This window comes from Ylistrum balloti, unplaced genomic scaffold (assembly GCF_031769215.1).
Source record: "Ylistrum balloti isolate Yb309-2 unplaced genomic scaffold, AGI_CSIRO_Ybal_v1 Utg369566, whole genome shotgun sequence".
In the NCBI taxonomy this organism is placed as follows: domain Eukaryota; kingdom Metazoa; phylum Mollusca; class Bivalvia; order Pectinida; family Pectinidae; genus Ylistrum; species Ylistrum balloti.
The window spans coordinates 806,849-830,814 of record NW_026781864.1 but is presented as its reverse complement, the minus strand read 5'-3'; the positions used below and the strand labels follow the sequence as shown (position 1 = coordinate 830,814).

The 23,966-nt window shown below is 33.6% G+C and overlaps 1 protein-coding gene across 1 annotated transcript in view; it reads left to right on the top strand.

Annotated features, from left to right (window-relative positions):
• Positions 1–22,071: 22,071 nt before the first annotated feature.
• Positions 22,072–23,966, top strand: part of LOC132554164 (cellular retinoic acid-binding protein 2-like) — a 36,487-nt gene continuing 34,592 nt past the window's right edge. Inside the window, exon 1 of the mRNA XM_060218501.1 lies at positions 22,072–22,959. Within this exon, the coding sequence (XP_060074484.1) occupies positions 22,872–22,959 (88 nt within the window). The 5' untranslated portion in view covers positions 22,072–22,871. The remainder of the gene's footprint in view (positions 22,960–23,966) is intronic.

Sequence of the window (23,966 nt, the reverse complement as noted above, 5' to 3'; positions counted from 1 at the left end):
TCAATTGCAATATGGAAACACCATAGATAGGAGATGCAGGCTGTTGCTGTTAAGAAATGGATATTTCAGAAGAGGGGAATTGAAAACATCATACTTATCACACAGCTTGGTCAAAATGTGTCCCTGTTGATTTTATTGTATGAAAAGATCAAGTTAAGCAACTTTACTTTCCAATTCTTGTAGTTTATATAATGGACATATTTCTATATCTGAGAGTGAAATTCAAGGATTATGTACAATCTTTAAGGTCTGTTTTGACAAGCTCTTGAACAAATAAGCCTCCGTTGAAAAGAAGACCAGCAAGAGAACAGCTCACTTAATTTTCATGCCAATGGTCTGTTCAATCTAACACAAGACATACTAATAAGCATCATATTCATCTCCAAGCCACATTAATGGTATCTGTGTTGTGAAGATTGTACAAAATATGCACAAGTGAATAGCACCTTTAAAGATACTACATATAGAATTTGACAAAGTCATACAATAAATTCAATTGCATCAAGCAGTTGTTTCATCGTTTGTAGGTGATGCTAAGGACCTGTATTGTTGGTAGTTAGGAGGTAATTTTAACTGAGAATGGTCCAGATAGGTATATTATGTAATGTACACCATGAACTTGGTTCTGATGAACGTTATATATCTAAGTACACTATGAAGACATAACTAGATTTAGTATATCTACAATATGATGCATTGAAATAAGGTAGAACTGCAAAAGCATCTATATAAGACCACAATAATATTAAATATTCACCCTCCCATTTTAAGCTCTGTATCATATCAACTTCATCAATGAAAGGACTAGACATTTTTATGTAGAAATTTTAGTAGATAAATTTATTTAATGTAATAAAATAAGGTGTATTTATAGCTAAACGTTTGTGTGAGTTATATATGATGTAGTTATTGGAAAATTAAATTAACTCAATCATCAGATGAATAATTATGTATAGTTGTAGAGTCACCATTTATAATCAATGAGGAGTAATATGACTAATATTGTAAGCTCACCCTGAAGGGTAATTGAGCTAAGGATGTTGTGCTGCTGACCATCTGTTTGTTCCTTGTCAAGTCCCCATTAGGTGACTTCTATTTCAATATACTGTTAATAATAGACTTGGGGTCAAGTTATTTGGCATTGCCATACTACTAGAGTGCAGTCTTTCAAGTTTATTCAACTGAATAACCTTGACCCACTTTCTAGGTCACTAAGGGTAATTTCTTTAAGATCTTCAAACAATTCAATAAAGAAAAGGTCATCAGTTATTATACTTGTTCACTGACACTATAGTTAATGATGCATCAAATTTATTAATGTGAAGGACTGTAAACAGTGCGAAAGTCTTCAAAATTCTTGTTTAAAATGACAATAAATGAAAGGGTCAAGGGTAATAATTTTGGCCAATAGTATGCTGGGATTAACTACAGTTAATTTTTAAATTAAAGAATTAAACTTACATGTACACTCGGGTACACAAATGCCCAAATATTTTCATAAAAAGATATATATGTTCTTTTAAAATCATGGGAATCGATTTTTAGAAGAAAAATACCTATCACTTCACCATAACTTAATGTTTAAGGTCAGAAGAAGTGCTACCTTAGCAAGATATTGTTCACAAAACCTTATTCAAAACTCGATTACGGTGATGAAACAAGGACAACATGAACAAAAAGAACTTACATGGAGACCACTGAAAAAAGTACAAGTAAGACCACACGTTCTGTAAGGGTAAAATTCCTTCTGATTCGTAGTGTTCATAACAAATGGATTTACTATCGAACTTCAAACATGACACATTTTATAACAAACAAGGAAGTAGAATAATTAGTTAAGACTTTACGAATCTGCTTCTCTCAAAAGTTCGTGTTGCTTGATGCCAGCTTTCGACATCCTTTTGAGAATCTGATATTTGAAACAAACACTTGAATCAATCTTGACCTGTAAACAAAAGTTCGTCTTGCTTGATGCCAGCTTTCGATATCCTTTTGAGAATCTGATATTTGAAACAAACACTTGAATCAATCTTGACCTGTAAACAAAAGTTCGTGTTGCTTGATGCCAGCTTTCGACATCCTTTTGAGAATCTGATATTTGAAACAAACACTTGAATCAATCTTGACCTGTAAACAAAAGTTCGTGTTGCTTGATGCCAGCTTTCGATATCCTTTTGAGAATCTGATATTTGAAACAAACACTTGAATCAATCTTGACCTGTAAACAAAAGTTCGTGTTGCTTGATGCCAGCTTTCGATATCCTTTTGAGAATCTGATATTTGAAACAAACACTTGAATCAATCTTGACCTGTAAACAAAAGTTCGTGTTGCTTGATGCCAGCTTTCGATATCCTTTTGAGAATCTGATATTTGAAACAAACACTTGAATCAATCTTGACCTGTAAACAAAAGTTCGTGTTGCTTGATGCCAGCTTTCGATATCCTTTTGAGAATCTGATATTTGAAACAAACACTTAAATCAATCTTGATCTGTAAACACCGCGGGATTTGGAAGCAGTTATGTTACTATCAAGATTGTTCGTCCTATTTAATCTTGGTCAATCCAATTAAATTATGTCTCGTTCTCAAATGGAAAATGGTTAAATGTGATCCATTTTCGATTTAACATTGATACATGGTTTCAGAATCTTAAAACGATTTGCTTTCAATACCGAAGTGTTCTGCTACATGACTTGCCAAAATGATTGGTCTTTAGGTGGTGTATGTGTTGGATTTGGAAGAGTGAGTGAATTAAACATTGGGTTTTTGGAGGCACCTTGTGTACTCCTGCGGTATCTTAACAACTGACAAAAAGAAATAGAAAAATTACAATCAACCAACAGATACCGGTCATGCATGGTTTCCTTATTGGTGTGGTTTTATTTTACACAATGTGGTATCAACTGTTTTAGTCGGGCTTCCCTGTGTATCCGAGGTGAGTGCTTGAATGGAGTTCGTTTAAGTGCTACCTTACTGAAGTATACTGCTAACGACAACCAGCAGTTCCATATTCGGTCACAAACCAAACATTACACAACCACAATATAGAGCTAAAACAGCTGTGGTATGTTTCCTCCAAGAAAAAAAATCTCCAAGCCTTTTTAGCCCACCATCATTAGATGGTGGGTTATTCAAATCGCCCTGCGTCCGTGGTCCGTGGTCCGTCCGTGGTCCGTCCGTCCGTAAACAATTCTTGTTACCGCTATTTCTGGAAAAGTACTAGATGGATCTTTCTCAAATTTCATATGCAGGTTCGTAAACAATTCTTGTTACCGCTATTTCTTGGAAAGTATTGGATGGATCTTTCTCAAATTTCATATGCAGGTTCCCCTAGGTACCAAGTTGTGCATTGTACCTTTTTTGGACTGATTGGCCCAATTGGCAGCCATCTTGGATGTTAACAGTAATAAGCACAAGCATATTGTCCATTATCCACCTGTAACTGACTGCTATCTAATAATACTTTGGGATCTTTATCAAATGATATTTGCTAATAGGTGCTTAATAAAAATATCTTGTGCCATCATTGAGTACATTCAATGAAGACCAGTTCATGGACATTTACAACACCTGTAACAAACAAACAAAATAAACAAATCTTCAAGAACTGAAAACAGATCCTCAAATGGTGGGCGCCAAGGTCCCTCTGGGATCTCTTGTTCTCAAGAGCGAACGTTCAACTTAAAGCTGAATGAGAGATTGTATTCCTGTAGTTTGTCTGCTATAGGACGTGTACAGTGTTGTATTGATAGGTAAGTATGTAACTGAGATAGAAAATCAGTTATTTCAAGATCTAACTCTAATTCAATAAAATTAAACAAGAAGACTCATGGAAAACCAGAATTATACCAGATGAAAGGGAAATGTAATCTTTTCCCCATAGGTATCCGCCATGTAAATCTTGGTCTATTCATGTTAGTAATGTCACGTTTTCAAATGGGAACATATTACACAACAACAGAACTTCCAAGAAAACATACTCTGGATCATGTTGATGTGGAAGCAGAAGACGCTTACCCTCCCGGAAAACCTGGTCTCATTATTCTTGTATATTTTCATGTTTCTCCTTGTAAACATATCGTTCGTTCATATTTTGTTCTGACTTTATGGAATATGAGCCTTTATGAAGTTGCGTGTTTCTTTTTTTTTTTTTTTTTAATAATTCAAAGCTACATGCCGCTGAAAGTTCACTTTCCTTCTATACTCTTTATGACTCGGAGGAAGTATTCACCCTTTTCTAACCGCTGCACTCGTAAGGGAAAAGACAGCTGAACAGGTCTAATTTGTTTGATATTTGCAAATGACTAGATATTTTTTGTTTTCAAAGATAACATGTTTGTTTCAATATAATAGACATCAAGCACCTGTCAGCTGATCATAGATCTCGAACAGTTCGTGTGCTTATAGATATTAGATTTTTTTGTTATCTGTTTAATGAATCTGAGATAAATTGATCGAAAGGAAATTAGATTCGTGTTGTATTCGAAGTTAAGTGTATTGGTAACAAAATATAATGTAACATGTAAAACTTTCAAAGCAGTCCACTTTAAAAACGCTGTTAAATTGTCATAAAATGTAATGTCGAACATCTACCGTAATTTTTGTATCATCAATGATGACGCGGCACTTGCAGGAGGTTACGCTATGTAAACAGTGGTCTGATATTCATTTACAACTATCATTGATCGATATGGCAAACCACTGCAGCGTCTGTCAGCTTTACAAACCAGACTTTCAGTATCATATTTTAAGGCATGTTATTATGCTATAAAGAAACGCAATATACTTATATCTTCGTCTCGTTTCGTTTAGGGTCTGCGTAATTACCAATTACTTTGTGGTAAGTAACCTGTAACAGTGTAAAGAAATGACCTATTCCTGTGTTTTTTAATTATCTATTGATTTGTAAAGTAACTATACATGACAGGGTTAAGTAATTAGCCATCAATGTGTAAGAATGATTTCCTATTACAATGTAAAGTAATTACCTTTTTTTCTATAAAAAAGCAATTACCTAGTACAGTGTAAAGTAATTACCTAGTACAGTGTAAAGTAATTACCTAGTACAGTGTAAAGTAATTACCAGTTACTGTGTAAAATTGATATATTATTTCGCTATGAAGTAACTACATATGTCAGTGTAAAGTAATTACTTAGTACAGTGTAAAGTAATTACTTAGTACAGCGTTAAGTAATTACCTAGTACAGTGTAAAGTAATTTACTTAGTACAGTGTAAAATAATTACCTAGTACAGTGTAAAGTAATTTACTAGTTACAAAGTAATGTAAAAATAACATGTATAATTACAATGTAAAGTAATTAACATATTTTACTATATTAATAATTTATTATTCGCAATTACCCAATACAGTGTAAAGTAATTACAGAGTGTAAAAATAATTTATTATTCATTGTAATTTACCTATGTAAGTATAAAGTAATTACCTAGTACAGTGTAAAGTAATTACCTAGTACAATGTAAAGTAATTTACTTAGTACAGTGTAAAGTAATTTACTTAGCACAGTGTAAAGTAATTTACAGTACAGTGTAAAGTAATTACCTAGTACAGTGTAAAGTAATTTACTTAGTACAGTGTAAAGTAATTTACCTAGTACAGTGTAAAGTAATTTACTTAGTACAGTGTAAAGTAATTACTTAGTACAGTGTTAAAGTAATTACCTAGTACAGTGTAAAGTAATTTACCTAGTACAGTGTAAAGTAATTACATAGTACAGTGTAAAGTAATTTACAGTGTAAAGTAATTACCTAGTACAGTGTAAAGTAATTACTTATGTACATAAAGTAATTAAGTACATGTAAAGTTATTACCTATGTACAGTATAAAGTAAAGTAATTACCTATGTAAGTATAAAGTAATTACCTAGTACAGTGTAAAGTTATTACCTATGTACAGTACAGTGTAAAGTAATTACCTAGTACAGTGTAAAGTAATTACCTAGTACAGTGTAAAGTAATTACCTAGTACAGTGTAAAGTAATTACCTAGTACAGTGTAAAGTAATTACCTAGTACAGTGTAAAGTAATTACCTATGTAAGCATAAAGTAATTACCTAGTACAGTGTAAAGTAATTACCTATGTAAGCATAAAGTAATTACCTAGTACAGTGTAAAGTTATTACCTATGTAAGCATAAAGTAATTACCTAGTACAGTGTAAAGTTATTACCTATGTAAGTATAAAGTAATTACCTAGTACAGTGTAAAGTTATTACCTATGTAAGTATAAAGTAATTACCTAGTACAGTGTAAAGTAATTACCTAGTACAGTGTAAAGTAATTACCTATGTAAGCATAAAGTAATTACCTAGTACAGTGTAAAGTTATTACCTAGTACAGTGTAAAGTAATTACCAGTTACTGTGTAAACTATAACACTGTAAATAATAACATATTAAAGTATGAAGTAAACTAAGTTAACATCGTTTTTCTTCAGCTTTGACAGTATATGATGTTTTTTATCGTATTGCAAAGGATAGCTTTTTTTTTCAAATTTTGAAAACATATGCATGATTGAAGATAAAAAATGGTGAAAATTGATTTATCAGGAGTCGTTCTACTGAACAACATTTAATAATTAATATACGATCAGATAGTGTACATAACAGATCAAGATTTGAAAGTAATCCTGAAAACGATACTGCAATACAATATGTACATTTTTCTATTCCTGTAAAGATTAGATTTTTGACAGTAGGTGATTAAAACCGACAATGTCAGTAACACAATACGTTTTAGTCCCATTAACCTACGATAAGACTGTATTTTTTTGTCAGTAGGTATTTGAAAAACGTGAGAATTCCGACATGTGTTTACAATGTTGTATTTATAGTAAATGGAGGTTAACGATGTTAGTTTCTAGAGCTAGAGTTAATCTTGGAGGGATGTTGGTATACTGAAAGCAACTTATCTGTCTGGCTGTCCGTCCATCCGTCAGATGGATCTTGTCCTCGCAACGTTTTAGACTCTATAATGAAACCTTATACATACATATATATATTATACACGTGACCGCCCCTTGAAGTTACACATTGGAGTATTACTTGACAGATAGGCCTGTGTTTTGTATTGAAGCTAAACGTTTAATACTGAAGCAGAGTTCCGATATTCAAGATGGTTCCAAATCTTTGAGGGTCTGTGTGAAGCTAAAACCACTCCGAAAATCAGCTCTACACGGAATCCTGCAGATCATTTGTGAATGAATAGTACGGTCTTGGTTATCCTAATTTGTGTTGTCACTGCTCCAGAATTTAAGCTCAATATATCAATAGATTGGATTGCCTGCCGTAGTTTTCCAACACTCCGCTAGATGTCGCTTCGAAAATACAATAGTTTTAATGAGCTCAGTCTAGCGGAGGAATGTTTAAACTAAGGTAGGTAATCCAGTCTAAATATTCCAACTACAAACCGTTGAAACGGTGCCAAGAGATGCACAAATGCAAAGCTTTGAGAACGATACGATAGATGTTCCAAAAGGGTAAGCATCTTCTGCTTCATCGACGAAAGGCGGCATTTAAATCTTCACAAGTCTTAGGAAGGTTTGGTCTGTTCCATGTGTTTTATAACAACACAACCACCATATATGTTAACAAACATCGGACACATCTGAGTAAATCACTCTTAAAGATTAAACATTTCCTAATGAGTGCATAATATCGATAATAAAATGTTCCTCATCGATCTGAAGTTGAAGTGTCAACTCAGAAATCGTTATATTGAATGCATGTAATTAAATATCGAGTCAAATCGACACAATATTGCCAACCATAATTTAGATCACTCTCATGGTTTTTTATGAGTATATTTCATTTCTAAAGTGTTCTTTAGAAGTATTTCCAACGGAAGATTCCCATTTTCTTCCTCCGATAACCAGATAATGAAGGACACCAATTGTTTTGGAATTTGGTATAAAAGTGTGCATGAACTATCAATATTCTTAAATATTAGGAATGCTTTTCCAAGACGGCTTTACATAAAACAAGCCATAAACCCCACTTTTAGGGTATAAACTTTGTAGTATACTGATAATCCTGATAATGCTATGTATGGGAAAACGCTTGGCCAAAGATGTGTTGTATAAATTCACGTAACGTCGTTTACATAAATTATTTATTAAAATTGAAAATCCAATATAAACGAGGAAGGTCTTTGTTCTTATCGTTGACTGATAAACTGAAGGAATAAGTAAATTTTCAATTATATGTTAGCTTCAGTATATATATAAATACTTTCAGTTACATTCATTATTTAGTCATTTGGCGATCTCTCTAGGTAATTCTGCCTTCTCGCCACCTGTTTACATACATGTTTCTCACACCTGTTGATTTACATGTTTCTCACACCTGTTGATTTACATGTTTCCCACATAATCCGTTTGTATCAAGAGATATTATATTTTTGGCAATGGTGTGTTTATCACTAGAGTAATATACCCTGGAGCGTTTTTCATTGGCTGCGCCAGTCACAAATTGACTCTGATTCTAGACTGTGGACAATGACGTTACGTCATGAATTAAAAATGGCGCAGCGAAATGGCTTAACTTAAGATATGCAATGAAATGTATCTTGAATTTGCTTTCATTTTGTATAAGATTTAATGCAAGCCGTTTCGGAGTTTAAAGGTTTGCTCGCCAGAGTGATGATAAACCCACTTAAGATCCTATATACATTTTTCATTGATCATTCAACCTGACTAAATTATTCAATTCTTTCACCCATGGATAAACGCTATTCGATCACCATTCGATCTCACTAGATTATTCAATCCTTTCACCCATTTCATTCATTTTTTTTCACCGCAGTGGTTTTCAATCACGATTCATTTTCACTATATAATTATTTTCCGACCCAAATGAGTTATTTATCCTACCTTTTCGTACCTATATGTATATGTTCTTTTCAATCACTATTTGACCGAAGTGTATAATAGTCCTCTTCGTCCTCAGTTGATATATGACATGTAAGTAGAATTTTTACCCTTTACCGTTTTCGTCCCAATCAGTTATACATTCTATCAAATACCATTCAACCTAAGTAGAAACTGTTGTCTTTTAGTGACAAGTGGTTGAACACTGTACTACTGTGTTCAACTACAGTGTACAGTGTACTACAGTACCATTTACTAATCGAACTCGGTCCTCCCTCATTATTATCAGTAGATAAGTAATGAATCCTTTTCGTCCTTACTGGATCCTTGTTATTCAAGATGGCGTGACATCCTTGTCGGTACAGCGGAAGTGGGACGATCCCTACCTGTGGTTGGATGACTCGCGACGGACATCCCGGTTGTTGTTTAGTAAGGTATCCGCCAACTGATACAAAATGATACCTCGCCTCATCATGACACTGGCTGTTCACAGGGCGATGAATACAGCAAACACAGATTACACAATTACTATGCGTTCTCTGAAGATGTTTTCGTACTTATATAGATATCCCAGACCCCAGTCAGAGAAACAACAGAGTTATGAGTTCATCAACATCGGTATGACATCATGCCGGTAAATTATGTATAAAAACACCCTTTTATGTTTTTTTTCCTTTAAAATTGTTGAGTTTGTTAAACATAACCTTTGGGTTCAATGTTGATCTGTTAACATCTCGTCCATGTCCCATCTTAATATTAAAAAAAGATATATATTTTCTTATGACATAAAAGTTGTTTTAAGGTCTAAATGTTAAAACATCCTTTCAAATCAAAAGCAACTTTATTTCCACAATGTAATAATTCGGTGACAATTTTGACAAGGTTTGTTGTGTACCCAGACACAAATACACACAGTCCACTTGCCATACCATCAATACGGCCGAACATACATTATACCGATAAAGACTTTCTCATATTGTTTTTCTTTTAAAACTTTGAAAGAAATAAAAATAAAATTAAATTAATAATAAACAAACGATTCACCAAACAATTAGAGATCATTATTGAGAATTTATAACATACTGACACATTGTTCATTATCAAAATCTTGTGTGTCAAATATATCGTTCTGTTTCTGAATTCTTCAATTCAGAGGTAAAAAAAGTATAGCAGAAACGTTGTGCATGTCTACAGATGTGAAAGAAGGGTTTCTACTCATTTCGTATCTGGACTTTTACTTAATGGTGCAATCCTCCTTAATACATCAAACTGCATCGTAAATATTGACAAAAGGCTGGGATATCTCACATGGCAACCCATTCATTTGATATAGACCTCGATCAATAGACATGTTTTAAATACTATCAATATTCTTCTGCTACAAGTGACAACTTTTCACTGTAATGTGTTTGTTTAGAACGTATTTTGAAAGTAAACGTTTGCATACAATTTTCATAAAATATTGATATGACATTCAGTTTTTTTTTTCAAAGTTATTCTGTAAAGATCGTTTGCTGGCGGCGTTATTTAATTGTATAATTTATGATGATTTAGACACTGACATTGTGTCGGTTTTTCCACAGCTACAGTGCTTGTTGTATGGGGAAAGAGTGAATGACACGTGCTAAGATTTTCTTTAAAACTACATTGATTGTGACAAATTGATTCATTTATCTCACCAATTAATTAAGTTTAATTTACTGAATTGACAAGCGCTGAACGTGTTAGTTGGATTTATATCATACAATGTCTGCAGAAGTTCTAAAGGAAATTGAACAAGAAATTGGAGGAAAGTGGACACTGGACCGAAGCGAAAATTTCGACGAATTCTTGGAAACCTTGGGTAGGTAAAGAGGACCCAATTCATGATACTAATGTTCTATTTTAAGTTCCTTTTTATTTTCTTTAATGAAATGCATATAACTGCTCTCATTTTTTTAATATTATTTTTATCCTTCTTAATTTCGTGTTTTTTTCATTCAGTATCATTTCATTTTCAATATATTTGCATTATTTTAAAATGTTGCTTTCTTTTGTTAAATAAAACGATTTATTTGTTTATTTTTAGTTCAATTAAGACACCAAAGTGAAATCCGAAATCGCCTCACCTAATGAGCTCAATGTTGTACTAGGAAGGAAGACTTTTTTTTACCAAACCAATTAGAGGGATATTTGTTAACGAGAAGTTAGGTATGAAGAGACTAACTCACTCATGATTGTACTACGATTTAATGTAATTGAAGAAAATATATGACTTTGTAAAATAAAAATAGTAGTAACAAAAATATTTCATAAAGAAATTTGTTCAAGATGAGATCTCGTGATTGATCAAATTTCAAATTGTCAATATCTTCGTTGATAGGGTGGCAATATTTTCCAATTGGCTATTTGCATACGAATTTTAAATACCCATGTTTCTCTCTCTTGACCGACCCTTTTTTCCTGAAAGTGTTACCCTGACGAAGTCCTTGCTAAAACCTTCATTTACACCTGTAGATATATTATTGTCTTTAGATACATGAATTATATTGAGCTTGTCCATTAGATATTGTGTTTGGAAAAGGAAAGACCAACTCTTCAACGTCAGCCTCACACACCAACCTTTAATTGTATAACGTTACCAAGGCAGAATTGCAGTTGTGAATTTCCCATTTCTAGATAGTAGCTAAGCTGCTTCCATCATCAAGTGATATTCGGGGCTTGTTCCTTACATTAGGGTATTGAACCGTTATAAAGAGGTTGATTTGTCTCAATTATCTCAAATAGACATGTTTTTCTAAAGCGATCTGAAGTCGATGTGAGTGATGCTTCTTCGTGTTGTTTTACATTGTGTTGTATTATACCCTTTGTATATATCATGTACCCTAGTGTGGTTTCCAAAAGTGCATTGATTATAATTACAATTAAAAGTCCAGTTTACCTGCAGTAAAAGGTAGCCTATTGATAAATCCGTGTTTTGTTTTAATTAATTGATTTCATTGACGAAAGTACATTTGTATATCGGAGATAACAATATGAATATGGTGTGTGTAGGTTGGTCTGTAAACTGCCTGAAGCAAAATTATGTAACTTGAGCCTGCTTTACAACACATACATGGAGTGCAATTGATTATTTTGTACTATTACATAATTTAAATATAACGTAATGAGACCACTTGTCCGATTTCATGTTATCGATTAATACCTTATTCACTATGTTATCTGTAGCATATAAAATCATACTTTCTGTCCTCACGTGAAATTGTCAATAACAGTTAATGATCATCCACGGAGTGTATTATGTCATTAAGGCAACACGTCTAGACGGACATACGTCATCAATAATCGTGATATCCGAATCAGCATCAACCGGAAGCAGTTAAGATAACGTGCACCTCGTGCTATCGTCGTAATTAGAGTTAAACATATGTACGACAATGGTCAGCTAGAAGTGATCACCATAACACCATAACCTAAATATCAAATATTTACTATTATTAAATGTATGACCAACATCACAATGGCTGTATAACAAAAACATTCACAGGGAGGTAGTTTTATACTGTGTTTTATTATTATAACAAATATTGTGACGTCAACCCTCTGATCCGTGCGAGAGTACTCTCAGGGACTGATATATTTGCTTGTTGTATTCACAACCCTCCGAGCTATAAGGTACTAACAAGGGCTGGTATATTCACTATACAAACAAACCTCTGGTCTGAGCTAGAGAAGTCACAGGGATTCGTTTATCAATTATAAAGACAACTCTTCGTTCTGAGCTAGATTACTCACAGTGACCAGTATATCAATTATATAGGAATCCTCTGAGTACTCACAGGTATTATTATATCAATCATATGGAAACCCTCTGAGTACTCACTGTGATTAGTATATCAATTATACAGAAGCCTTCTGAGTACTCACAGTGGTTAGCATATCAATTATATAGAAATCCTCTGAGTACTCACAGTGATTAGCATATAAATTATATAGAAATCCTCTGAGTACTCACAGTGATAAGCATATCAATTATATAGAAGTCTCAATTATATTATATAGAAACTCTTTGATATGAGTTAAATTACTCACAGTGATTAGCATATAAATTATATAGAAGTCTTCTGAGTACTCACAATGATTAATATATCAATTATATAGAAACTCTTTGATATGAGTTAAATTACTCAGTGATTAGCATATAAATTATATAGAAACCCTCTGAGTACTCACAATGATTAATATATCAATTGTATTCCCAAACCTTTAAGTTATAATGTACGCACATGGGTTGGTGTTTCAATTGTCTTAGCCTCTTAGCTATAGAAAACTCATATATGCTTGTATATTTATTGTATGTACAACCCTTTGAGACAGAGCACCTGCAAGCCTAGGGATACTAGCAGCTAGGTATATTAAGAAACGGACCATTGTGCTAAGGTATTCGAACCTAATGCAGGTACATTCACATGTGTATGCTAAATCATGAAGCTATTGTAATTCAATTAGTTTTTATATTTAAATGATCAGTATTCACCACTTGGACATGTTATACAGTATATATGTATAGTTGTCACTGTTAGATCTAAATCAACTTTATCATTGAATTAGAATACCTAATGAGATAGCCCACTAATGTTAACAACACCTTCTAGTTGTGCCTTTAGGGAGATTTTTATACAAGTTTCTATAGATGAGATTCGCTATCTTACCTCGATCCTTTTCATAAAACGAATCTAATAGGGACATCTTTCCACCGAGCTGTATGATAAGCACGATGATTTGTGAATTTCCTATTTCTATATAGTAACTAACCTACCTCTAAAACCTCTTATGTTTACATGTCGCTATCGATATGATATTCAATGACTCATTCCCAATACTAGTTAAACCTGATAATCCCCAAGAGTTTCAAGAGACCCTTGACCGCGGGTTGATGCAGATTTTTCAAGAATATGAACATATAGAATCAGAATTCAAACATGAATTCAGTAACATTAGGGCAAAATATGAAGATATGATCGAAGTGACGAGACTGAGACCAGGTGTTTTGGAACAGTAAGCTTCTTCTGCTTTATTGACGATACCCGCTATGTAAACCTTGGTCAATCCGAGTAAGTAATGTCGTATTCTCAAACGAGAACACGATAAACAGGCATAATAACCAGCATCAAACACTCCGGTTGCATATCGCACAAAGAAATAGAATATTTCCCAATAAGATCATTATGACGACCGTAAAACTTCTCTTTTTTCATCAACCTGCATATATTGTAACGCTGTGTTGTGAGTCTGTTTGTCAGCACCATAGGTTGAGGATGCCCGTTAGTATACAAGTACATTGTACCTAAAGAATTACGATTTTGTAAAGATGTAGGTATTTTCTTGTCTTAAGTAAGTTACAGTACTTACGAAGCCAAATGACCTATGGTGCTTAAAATTACAAATGATGAACAAGTGATTGGCCCTAAATAACTGTTTTAACTGCTGGTTTGCCATAAAACAATACAAACCTAAGAAGCTATGACATGCTCATCATGGAAAAACCTTGAAAATTTATTCGAGGCCTGTTGAACTACCAATACATGCACATTGTATTTATGCGCAGCCCTGGGGTCAAAATGTACATTTGAACATCCGGAACTTTGAAACGTTTGCTGATGACATTTCAAAGGAATGGCCGGGAGTATTAATACCTCTGTCATTCGTTTCTATTTCTGTTAACTTACTGAAAGGATATTTGATTAAAATAGCAATAGAAGTACTCGTTGCTTAAAACCTGTAGCGGTGTTACATATAATATGGACTATTTCTAATATGTTGAATTCACCCTAAAACAATGTTATTGCTGAGCAATGGAAGAGAATGCTTTTTTCTCGGCGAGGGAAAAAGGATAGAGTATAAATAATCAAAAATGCAAAGTAGAATTATTCATATAAAAGAGAATACATCCTCTGTTTTGTTTATAAGAATAACACTAACTGAATACATTACAACCAGTTAGATCATTCACATTCCTTCATTGAATAATTAAAGAAACGTTCATCATTGGTGTTATAGGATCACACAGAGTCGTTTGGCAATACAGACACTGTGATATTATAAATCAATAGTGTTTTAAATGGGAACTGTTTTATCTTGGTGTCTATTGAAATTCCCTTTCGTGCCTTGTTATGTATTTTGAATTAATTTGCTCAAACTAGAAGCAAGAACGATATTCTTAAATCTGACAATATATTCTGGTCACGAGATGATTTCCATATTTTTGTATTTATAAAGAAGTCCGTTGACCTGACTCAGTTGGAAGAAATATTACAAGCCTACACCTACACGTACTATACTGCATCAGTACAACACATCATGCTATACAGCCGGATAAATCTTTTCATATTGTAAAGGTAAATCACATAGCTGTGCATTCGACAGCAGTATAATAAAATGTGTTCGGAAAACGTATTTCAGTTTGCCAACACTATAACAAAATAATACTTATTAACAGTAATTAAAAAAAACTTAAAACATACTCTCAGTAGGGCATCATATATGATTACCTACACGCTTTAAAGATAATATGAGCTATCGTAAATCGTTAATTTTTGTGGGGAATTTTTTTATTGATTTCGCGGATGTTTTTAATTAAAAAATTCATGTATTTGCGAACTATGGTAAAATAAGTGTAAGCAGATTTTATAGCTACATCTATCCACGAAAACTGAGACCCACAGAAATATTTTTACAGTACTAGTTACTCGAACTCTGTTTTGAGCACTCTGAGTAATCATAATCTGGTATAGGACATGGCGGATGTCGTCAATGAAGCAGAAGTCACTTACCCCTCCGGAACATCTGGTTTATTCTCCTTGTAATTTTTAGAGGTCTCTGTAAAAATCTTACTTTTGTTAATATTTTGTCTTCATTTCATGGAATTTGAGTTTGAGTTATATTGTCACGTGGGTATTTTCTTGGCGTTTCTTGTTCATATTTGGTCTTGTTTAATAGAATTTGAATCCATAGCAGTATTGCGTCAATAAGATAAATTTTTATTCAGACTAAACACCATTGACTGTATCACAAGCAGCCGTCAACAACAAAACTGTTCCGTTCTTTAACATAAGATGGCTGTCATATTAAGATATCGTTTCATCGAGGGTCCATATGATGCCTCTTACCGATACAATCCTTTGTGTAATCATTTCTTGAAAATCAGGTTACATTTAACGAGACGCATCAGGGCGGTATGGAACTAATGATATTATTGTAGTATGGATTGAGTTTAACGAAGCGTGGCGGTGATCAAGAAGTGTAGCAATTATATTATCACGGGGGTCTGGCACGCTAAGGCGGGTTATTGAGATCAACTGAGGCTAAATAGCGTTATTCTTAAATGAATTTCTTGTGAAAAGGTAGACGTGAAGGGTACATAGAAGGGAGACTATGGGAATAACATGTAAAGTTGTTTTTAAAATTGAACCATTTGTTTTACTAAAGGGACCAACCTTGTAAAAGATCATTAATCAAACCATATCTTTTAAGATTTAAATGTTCACTAGAACCAGCATAAAGTAGTGAAAATACTGATACACGAACGTTCAAATCTGTCATTTCATGACATGAATTCGTTCTCAAATCTCGAGTCAGAAAAGGAATGATTTCCAGGTGCACAAAATCTTCAATGGCTTCAAAATCGTCACTTGTGCACGAAATCGTCACTGGTGCCAATCTTTGCTAGATGATACAATGCTCTGTTGCTGGCATACTTGTGACTACTAAATAACCACTTATATCAATCAATGTAACAAAGCAGACATCTTTATACTTTTTACTAAGCAATCGCATCTATCACAAACAGTCAGCAATTTGTACCAACTTTGTACCAAGCAATCACATCTTGTACCAAACAGTCAATAATTTGTACCAAGCAATCACATCTTGTACCAAGCAACTTAGCAACATTCAATCAGTTCTTCAACCAATCAATAAAATTTTCTTTAGAATAGTTGTTTGGAGTTTGGGGTAAGATTATATTTCGAACATCAAGGGTAATAGTATATATATAGTTAACATCAACCATGGCATCAAGTGGAAGTGCTGTCCCGCAGGACTGTATACGTTCTAGTCTGATGTGTTTATTACTAGCGTTTCATCTATTACAATGAGTTACCTCTACTGTTTCCACATCAGTAGTAATTTATACACTCCATGTCAAGTACTCCCATTGAAATAATTGCTCGTGGAGTGTAAACTGATAAAAATGTGCCGAAAATACGTCCTTGTTTATGCCTCAAGTCATGTATGCTTGACAAAGCTTGATGGTTTTGTAGTATTATCACACTGTTGTATCCCATAGTCTGTAATATGCATTTCAACGAGTAGGTCATGTACAGCATGTCGGTTTTATTTCGACGACCTTATTTTTATTTTAGTTGCTTAACGTATGCTATGTTTCTCTTTTTTTTTTAATTACAATTCGCAAATAAATCTGGTGGGAATAAATGAATAGATAAATACATAAATAGATAAATCAATGAACAGATGAACCAATAAATAAATGAATCAATAAACCGATCGTTAGAGACTGTAGAGATTGTAGCGCATTCATGTAAATATAAATAGGACAGTAGAAAAATTGTTTAAAAGGAATCATCTTAGAAAAAGAACAGAAAAATAGATATTATACAAAGTATTATCTACGTTTATCTAGTCTAAATAGATACGGTAGATTAAAACGAAATTACTTTGTTTCAAGCATACACATTTAGATGTACCTAAAGACCAAATAAAATAACTTGATAAAATGAGATGTCCTTATATATATAATTCGTATCATTAACTGATAAATTATCTGATAATTATCTGTTTCCTTAGTACACTATTCAACATAATGAATGTTTCAACTTTTCCTAACAACAAGAAAATACAAATTTTAATCCAACCTCAAATTCAATGAAATTAGGGGAAAATGTTATCAAAGGAAATATTTACACGGAGACTCCCGAAAAAGTACGACGATAATAAGACCAGGTGTTCACAATAGTGTTATTACACGTGTCTTACGATATTTATGGCGTTACAATAGTGTTATTACATGTGTCTTACAATACCTATGACATCACAAAAGTGTTATTACACGTGTCTTACGATATTTATGGCGTCACAATAGTGTTATTACACGTGTCTTACAATACCTATGACATCACAATAGTGTTATTACACGTGTCTTACAATACCTATGACATCACAATAGTGTTATTACATGTGTCTTACAATACCTATGACATCACAATAGTGTTATTACACGTGTCTTACAATACCTATGACATCACAATAGTGTTATTACACGTGTCTTACAATACCTATGACATCACGATAGTGTTATTACACGTGTCTTACAATACCTATGACATCACAATAGTGTTATTACACGTGTCTTACAATACCTATGACATCACGATAGTGTTATTACACGTGTCTTACAATACCTATGACATCACAATAGTGTTATTACACGTGTCTTACAATACCTATTACATCACAATAGTGTTATTACACGTGTCTTACGATATTTATGGCGTCACAATAGTGTTATTACATGTGTCTTACAATACCTATGACATCACAATAGTGTTATTACACGTGTCTTACAATACCTATGACATCACAATAGTGTTATTACATGTGTCTTACGATATTTATGGCGTCACAATAGTGTTATTACATGTGTCTTACAATACCTATGACATCACAATAGTGTTATTACATGTGTCTTACAATACCTATGATATCACAATAGTGTTATTACACGTGTCTTACAATACCTATGACATCACAACAGTGTTATTACATGTGTCTTACAATACCTATGACATCACAATAGTGTTATTACACGTGTCTTACAATACCTATGACATCACAATAGTGTTATTACACGTGTCTTACAATACCTATGACATCACAATAGTGTTATTACACGTGTCTTACAATACCTATGACATCACAATAGTGTTATTACACGTGTCTTACGATATTTATGGCGTCACAATAGTGTTATTACATGTGTCTTACAATACCTATGACATCACAATAGTGTTATTACACGTGTCTTACAATACCTATGACATCACAATAGTGTTATTACACGTGTCTTACAATACCTATGACATCACAATAGTGTTATTACACGTGTCTTACAATACCTATGACATCACAATAGTGTTATTACACGTGTCTTACAATACCTATGACATCACAATAGTGTTATTACATGTGTCTTACAATACCTATGACATCACAATAGTGTTATTACACGTGTCTTACAATACCTATGACATCACAATAGTGTTATTACATGTGTCTTACAATACCTATGACATCACAATAGTGTTATTACACGTGTCTTACAATACCTATGACATCACAATAGTGTTATTACACGTGTCTTACAATACCTATGACATCACAATAGTGTTATTACATGTGTCTTACGATATTTATGGCGTCACAATAGTGTTATTACATGTGTCTTACAATACCTATGACATCACAATAGTGTTATTACATGTGTCTTACAATACCTATGACATCACAATAGTGTTATTACACGTGTCTTACAATACCTATGACATCACAATAGTGTTATTACATGTGTCTTACGGTGTTAAGGACATGGCCGTGTGCCATGATAACAGAATAGTTATATGATATGAATCATTAAATTAATTTTCTCCTTCAGTACACTTACTTTAGCCATCGTTTTGTTGTGGTATGTGTCTTATTAACAACCTACACTAACCATATAAAATCATTACCTTATTTCAATGGACGGACCTGAATGTAGTTTTTACAGTACCACATAATCTCTTTTCCTACAACATAAATGTATACATTTCACAAAATTACCACGAGGGATGTCATTTTTACAAAAATAACGACAGAAAATGAAATAAACGAGGAATTCACATTCATCTCCATTGTATCATAGTTCTGAAGTCCTTTAATTTCACCTTTAGATTAGTTGATGATGTATTGTCTTTGATCAACAAAAGAAATAATATTTGACTAAGTCTATATTATATAACCACCAGAGATTGAATTCAAGGTCACGACTTTCCTTCATTATCTCGATCATTCAACGCAACCAACAGCTTTCCATTAAGTTGCATGATAAGCGCGATGATTCCAATATCCGTATTGTGAATTTACCATTTCTAGGTAGAAACATGCGTGCTTCTATATGGCGTTTACATATCGCAGTGACTTCGATATACAAATTTTCCTTTACGGTATCAGTAAAAAGATGTCTTCTGTATGTAATTTTAAATTTGTATTGAAATGTACTACTTACTTGTGTGTATATTCATACAATAATGACAATTAAAACGACAGGAGCCACGACTGAAGCAGAAAACTCTTACCCTTCCACAAAATTTGTCATCTTCTACGATCCGACCAAGGAACTCAATATAAATATTTAATTTGTTCATATTAATAATTTCTATTTTGCAATTTATATTTTGAATCATTTAGAAGATTCTTTGACCCATCGATACGTTTTTGTTGCTAATATTTATTCTATTGCTGCAAAGTTTCATGTGCTATATATCTGGTTCCTTCCATTCTTATCGCTTATACCGACGAGACGCCTAGTTTACATATTTGTAGTGTCCTGCTAATCACTGGGAGTGAATTTCCGTAATGATCTTGTGTAGTCGCCTTGATAATTTCAAGTGTAAACTGATGAAGCATTTAGATTAGAAGCGATGATAAGGGGAAAATAAACTTAGGGATAAATTTACAATTTGAATACCGCTGTTATATGATGTGAAAGAGCCTAGATTGGTTTATCAAAATATTGAACTACAATTTAAATAGTTTTTGGGATCTGTGTAAAGCGTAACTACCGGTATCATTGGCCTGGTATCGAATGTTCCAGGTATTCGATTGAAGTATCATACATGGCATTATTGAGTAAAGTACCGTATGTTGGTTTGGTGATGCTCTCGAATCGTCGGTTAAAATAACGATAAAACAATGCCAACATATTAACAAAACATAAATTCAAACTCAAAATTTAAAATAAAAGCAAATACACACAGCTCTAAGATTTACATGAAGATTGAATGATTGAATGAAATGACTGATTCTGTTATCTAATTAAAAAGTAAACGTTCCGTATTTAAAAAAAGAGATATGATTAGATCACAGTTCGCTTGAAGCAACTTCACCAAGTAATAGCCTACAGGTCTACGATTTAGGAACACCTAGCCTTGTACAACTTTTTCACGTGTAAATATTTCTTTTGTTCATATTTTGGCATCTTTTTATCAAGATTGACTTTTTAATTATGACTCTGCTATGCATGTGTGTGTCTTTTGTACAATATTTTCCTATTGGTATTTTTCTTGTTGTTTATATTACCTACCTGGTAGCACACTACTGTATCGACGAAAGCATTTACAGGATCATTTTTGAAGGTTCTCTAGAGCGGGAATCACATTTGAGCTTCTGATAGAGGCTTCCATGGGTTACTGGTCTCTCCTTCAGGGCCACCATCAAATATATTGGTGAAACCGTATATACATGCTCAAAAAACCACAAAAATAATGTTTTATATTTTCCCAATATATTTTCATTGTCAACTTGCCTTCATCCAAAATTCTGCACTCCAGATTTTTAGCTCGTTTTCATGATTGCTAATATAGTCTCGGCTATGCTCAGGATATTTTCTTCCCCTTGAATGAATAATTCATCGGGACATGCGAGGAAGATTGATTCCAAGGTCAAGACTGGATCTGTACAGACAGCATCCACTACGGTCTTTAGCTCCGTCCATGATCAATTTTATGATATAACTGTGATATTAAAATATTTAAATGAAATGTCATGAAATTTCATGAATTCGACATTCAACTATTTCACTATTTATCTACTTTGATACCGAATACTTTCTTTTGAATTGTTCAAGAGACCTTCGTATATCTAAAGCTATCTAAAATTTTCTATCTCCCCATGAAACTTTCCAGCTGAATGATTACTGTAGTATAAGGTCCCTTGGAGTAGGTCTTACCTACATACACCACACATTGTGTAGCACCTCATGTAACCCCTCCTCGGCCCCAAATCTCAGTAGATACGTTACATTGCGTGCACGTTATGTAAGCGAACATGTTACGAGATTCTCTCCGGTGAAAACAGAGTCTTTTAGTACAAATCTGGTCTATGTGAACGTCATATCAAGTACATTTAATTAGCTGTGGGATTGTGGAATAGTGTACCTGTTTCGCATGTTTTGCATCACACAAGTGTGCGTTTGTAGTATTTGTACCTGTTCGTGTTCTATCACCTTTTACTACAATACTTGGTGATGATGCCAGCTTTTGTCTAATTGTTTAAGGAGTGCTAATATTGTGTCTCACTAAGGTCGGCATTGACATCAGTATCTACAGATACGTGAGTTAATGACAGGACGATATTAACGGATGTACGGATTTTTGTCATGATTTGTCACAATGGGATTAACGTATTTAGAATGATAAGCATATTCACCCTGTGACATTACTTCATCTGTGATTGACATATGAAACCGAGAACTAAATCATATACTTACGGTTCAAATGTTAAGCGCTAGCTGCAATGCAATACAGAAGATAATTACAGAATAAGTGACACCGAGATTTGAATTTTACATCTATGTGTCAACTAGACTTTATTGTAATTCTGTAACGACACAGGATCCATATCAACTCTGCTGTTTGTTCTCGTCTACGTATACTATTCAGACATTAATCTGTCGTCTGGCGTAAATGCAGGTTCCCGCGATATTTCTTGTGGGATAATTCTCTGAAATCGACATCTGTCGTCTGCAATTCTCGCGTGCAACTTATAACAAATCTGTGAGTTACAGAAAATCAAAAGAGACCTTATCGCCTGCTTCATAAAAGAGCGTTTGGTTATAAATACTTAAAAGGGATTTAACAACTCTTAACATCGATCATTGTAAAACGTTCCAAAATGGCTCTGGAGGAAATACGTGCAGAATTAGGTGGAAAATGGAAACTGGATAGAAGTGAGAATTTTGATGAAGTCCTAAAGGAATTGGGTGAGTGAAGAATTTCTATAATTGTCCATATCGGCAGTCATTTGATACAAATTTGCTAATTGTGATCAGATAACCTCCTAGACTAATTGATTTTCTTACCTGTGGGTCGGCACTTCAAACAAAATACCTGGCTGGCGTTTATTTGTTTAGCAGACAGAGCCGAGACATCTAGGCGGCATTGTTATTGGGGAAAATCTCGAGTACTCTGTTAGAATTATTGACATTCAAGCCTGACGCTTCTAAGAATTGATGCAAAATAAGGGTATAGCATATTGCTACCATTCTACTTTATAAAAACCACTACACGTACCTTCAGGGGCTTGTAACTGTAGCACTAACAGAACGAGTTCTGTAATATATACTTTAATAAGGCATCCATTCCCAGCAAATATTACACTATTTATGATAGAGCAAAAATGATGCATTTTGGGTGGAATTCATACAGTCTGACTTCCTTATGTTTTGTTGGGTATGTAAGGGTGGGGTTGATGACGATGACGTTCCAATTTCAAGCAAAAATACACAGAGCAATATTTTAAAAACACACACAAAAGCATAACACAAAAAACAAGGATTATACTGGGTGTTATTTTCGTGTTTCGGATAAAACAATTCACTTGATTCTCACATTCAAGTTAACAATTCAGATCCCAGGGAAGTTTCAATGCCAAAAGACTTTACCACATGGTGGGGCAGTCGTGTTGTTGTTACGGGATCAATGTTTCTATTGTTACATGTTCGACGACTAACGTCAAATGGCAACTTTTAAGAAATTCTCGTTACGATTTGAATAGGAAGTCATGCCAAAATCGATTTTCATTAAGACTGAAAGATGAGAGAGACGGTTTTTGGTTTGAAACATTATGTTTATAAATCAGCTGCTCTTATCAGTACTCAATAACGATTATCCTGCAACATAAATGTTAATATGTCTATATCTACATTGACTGTGGATGTCTCTTCGGTAATGAGTCATGCATATGTTTATCTTATAACGACAGCTGAAT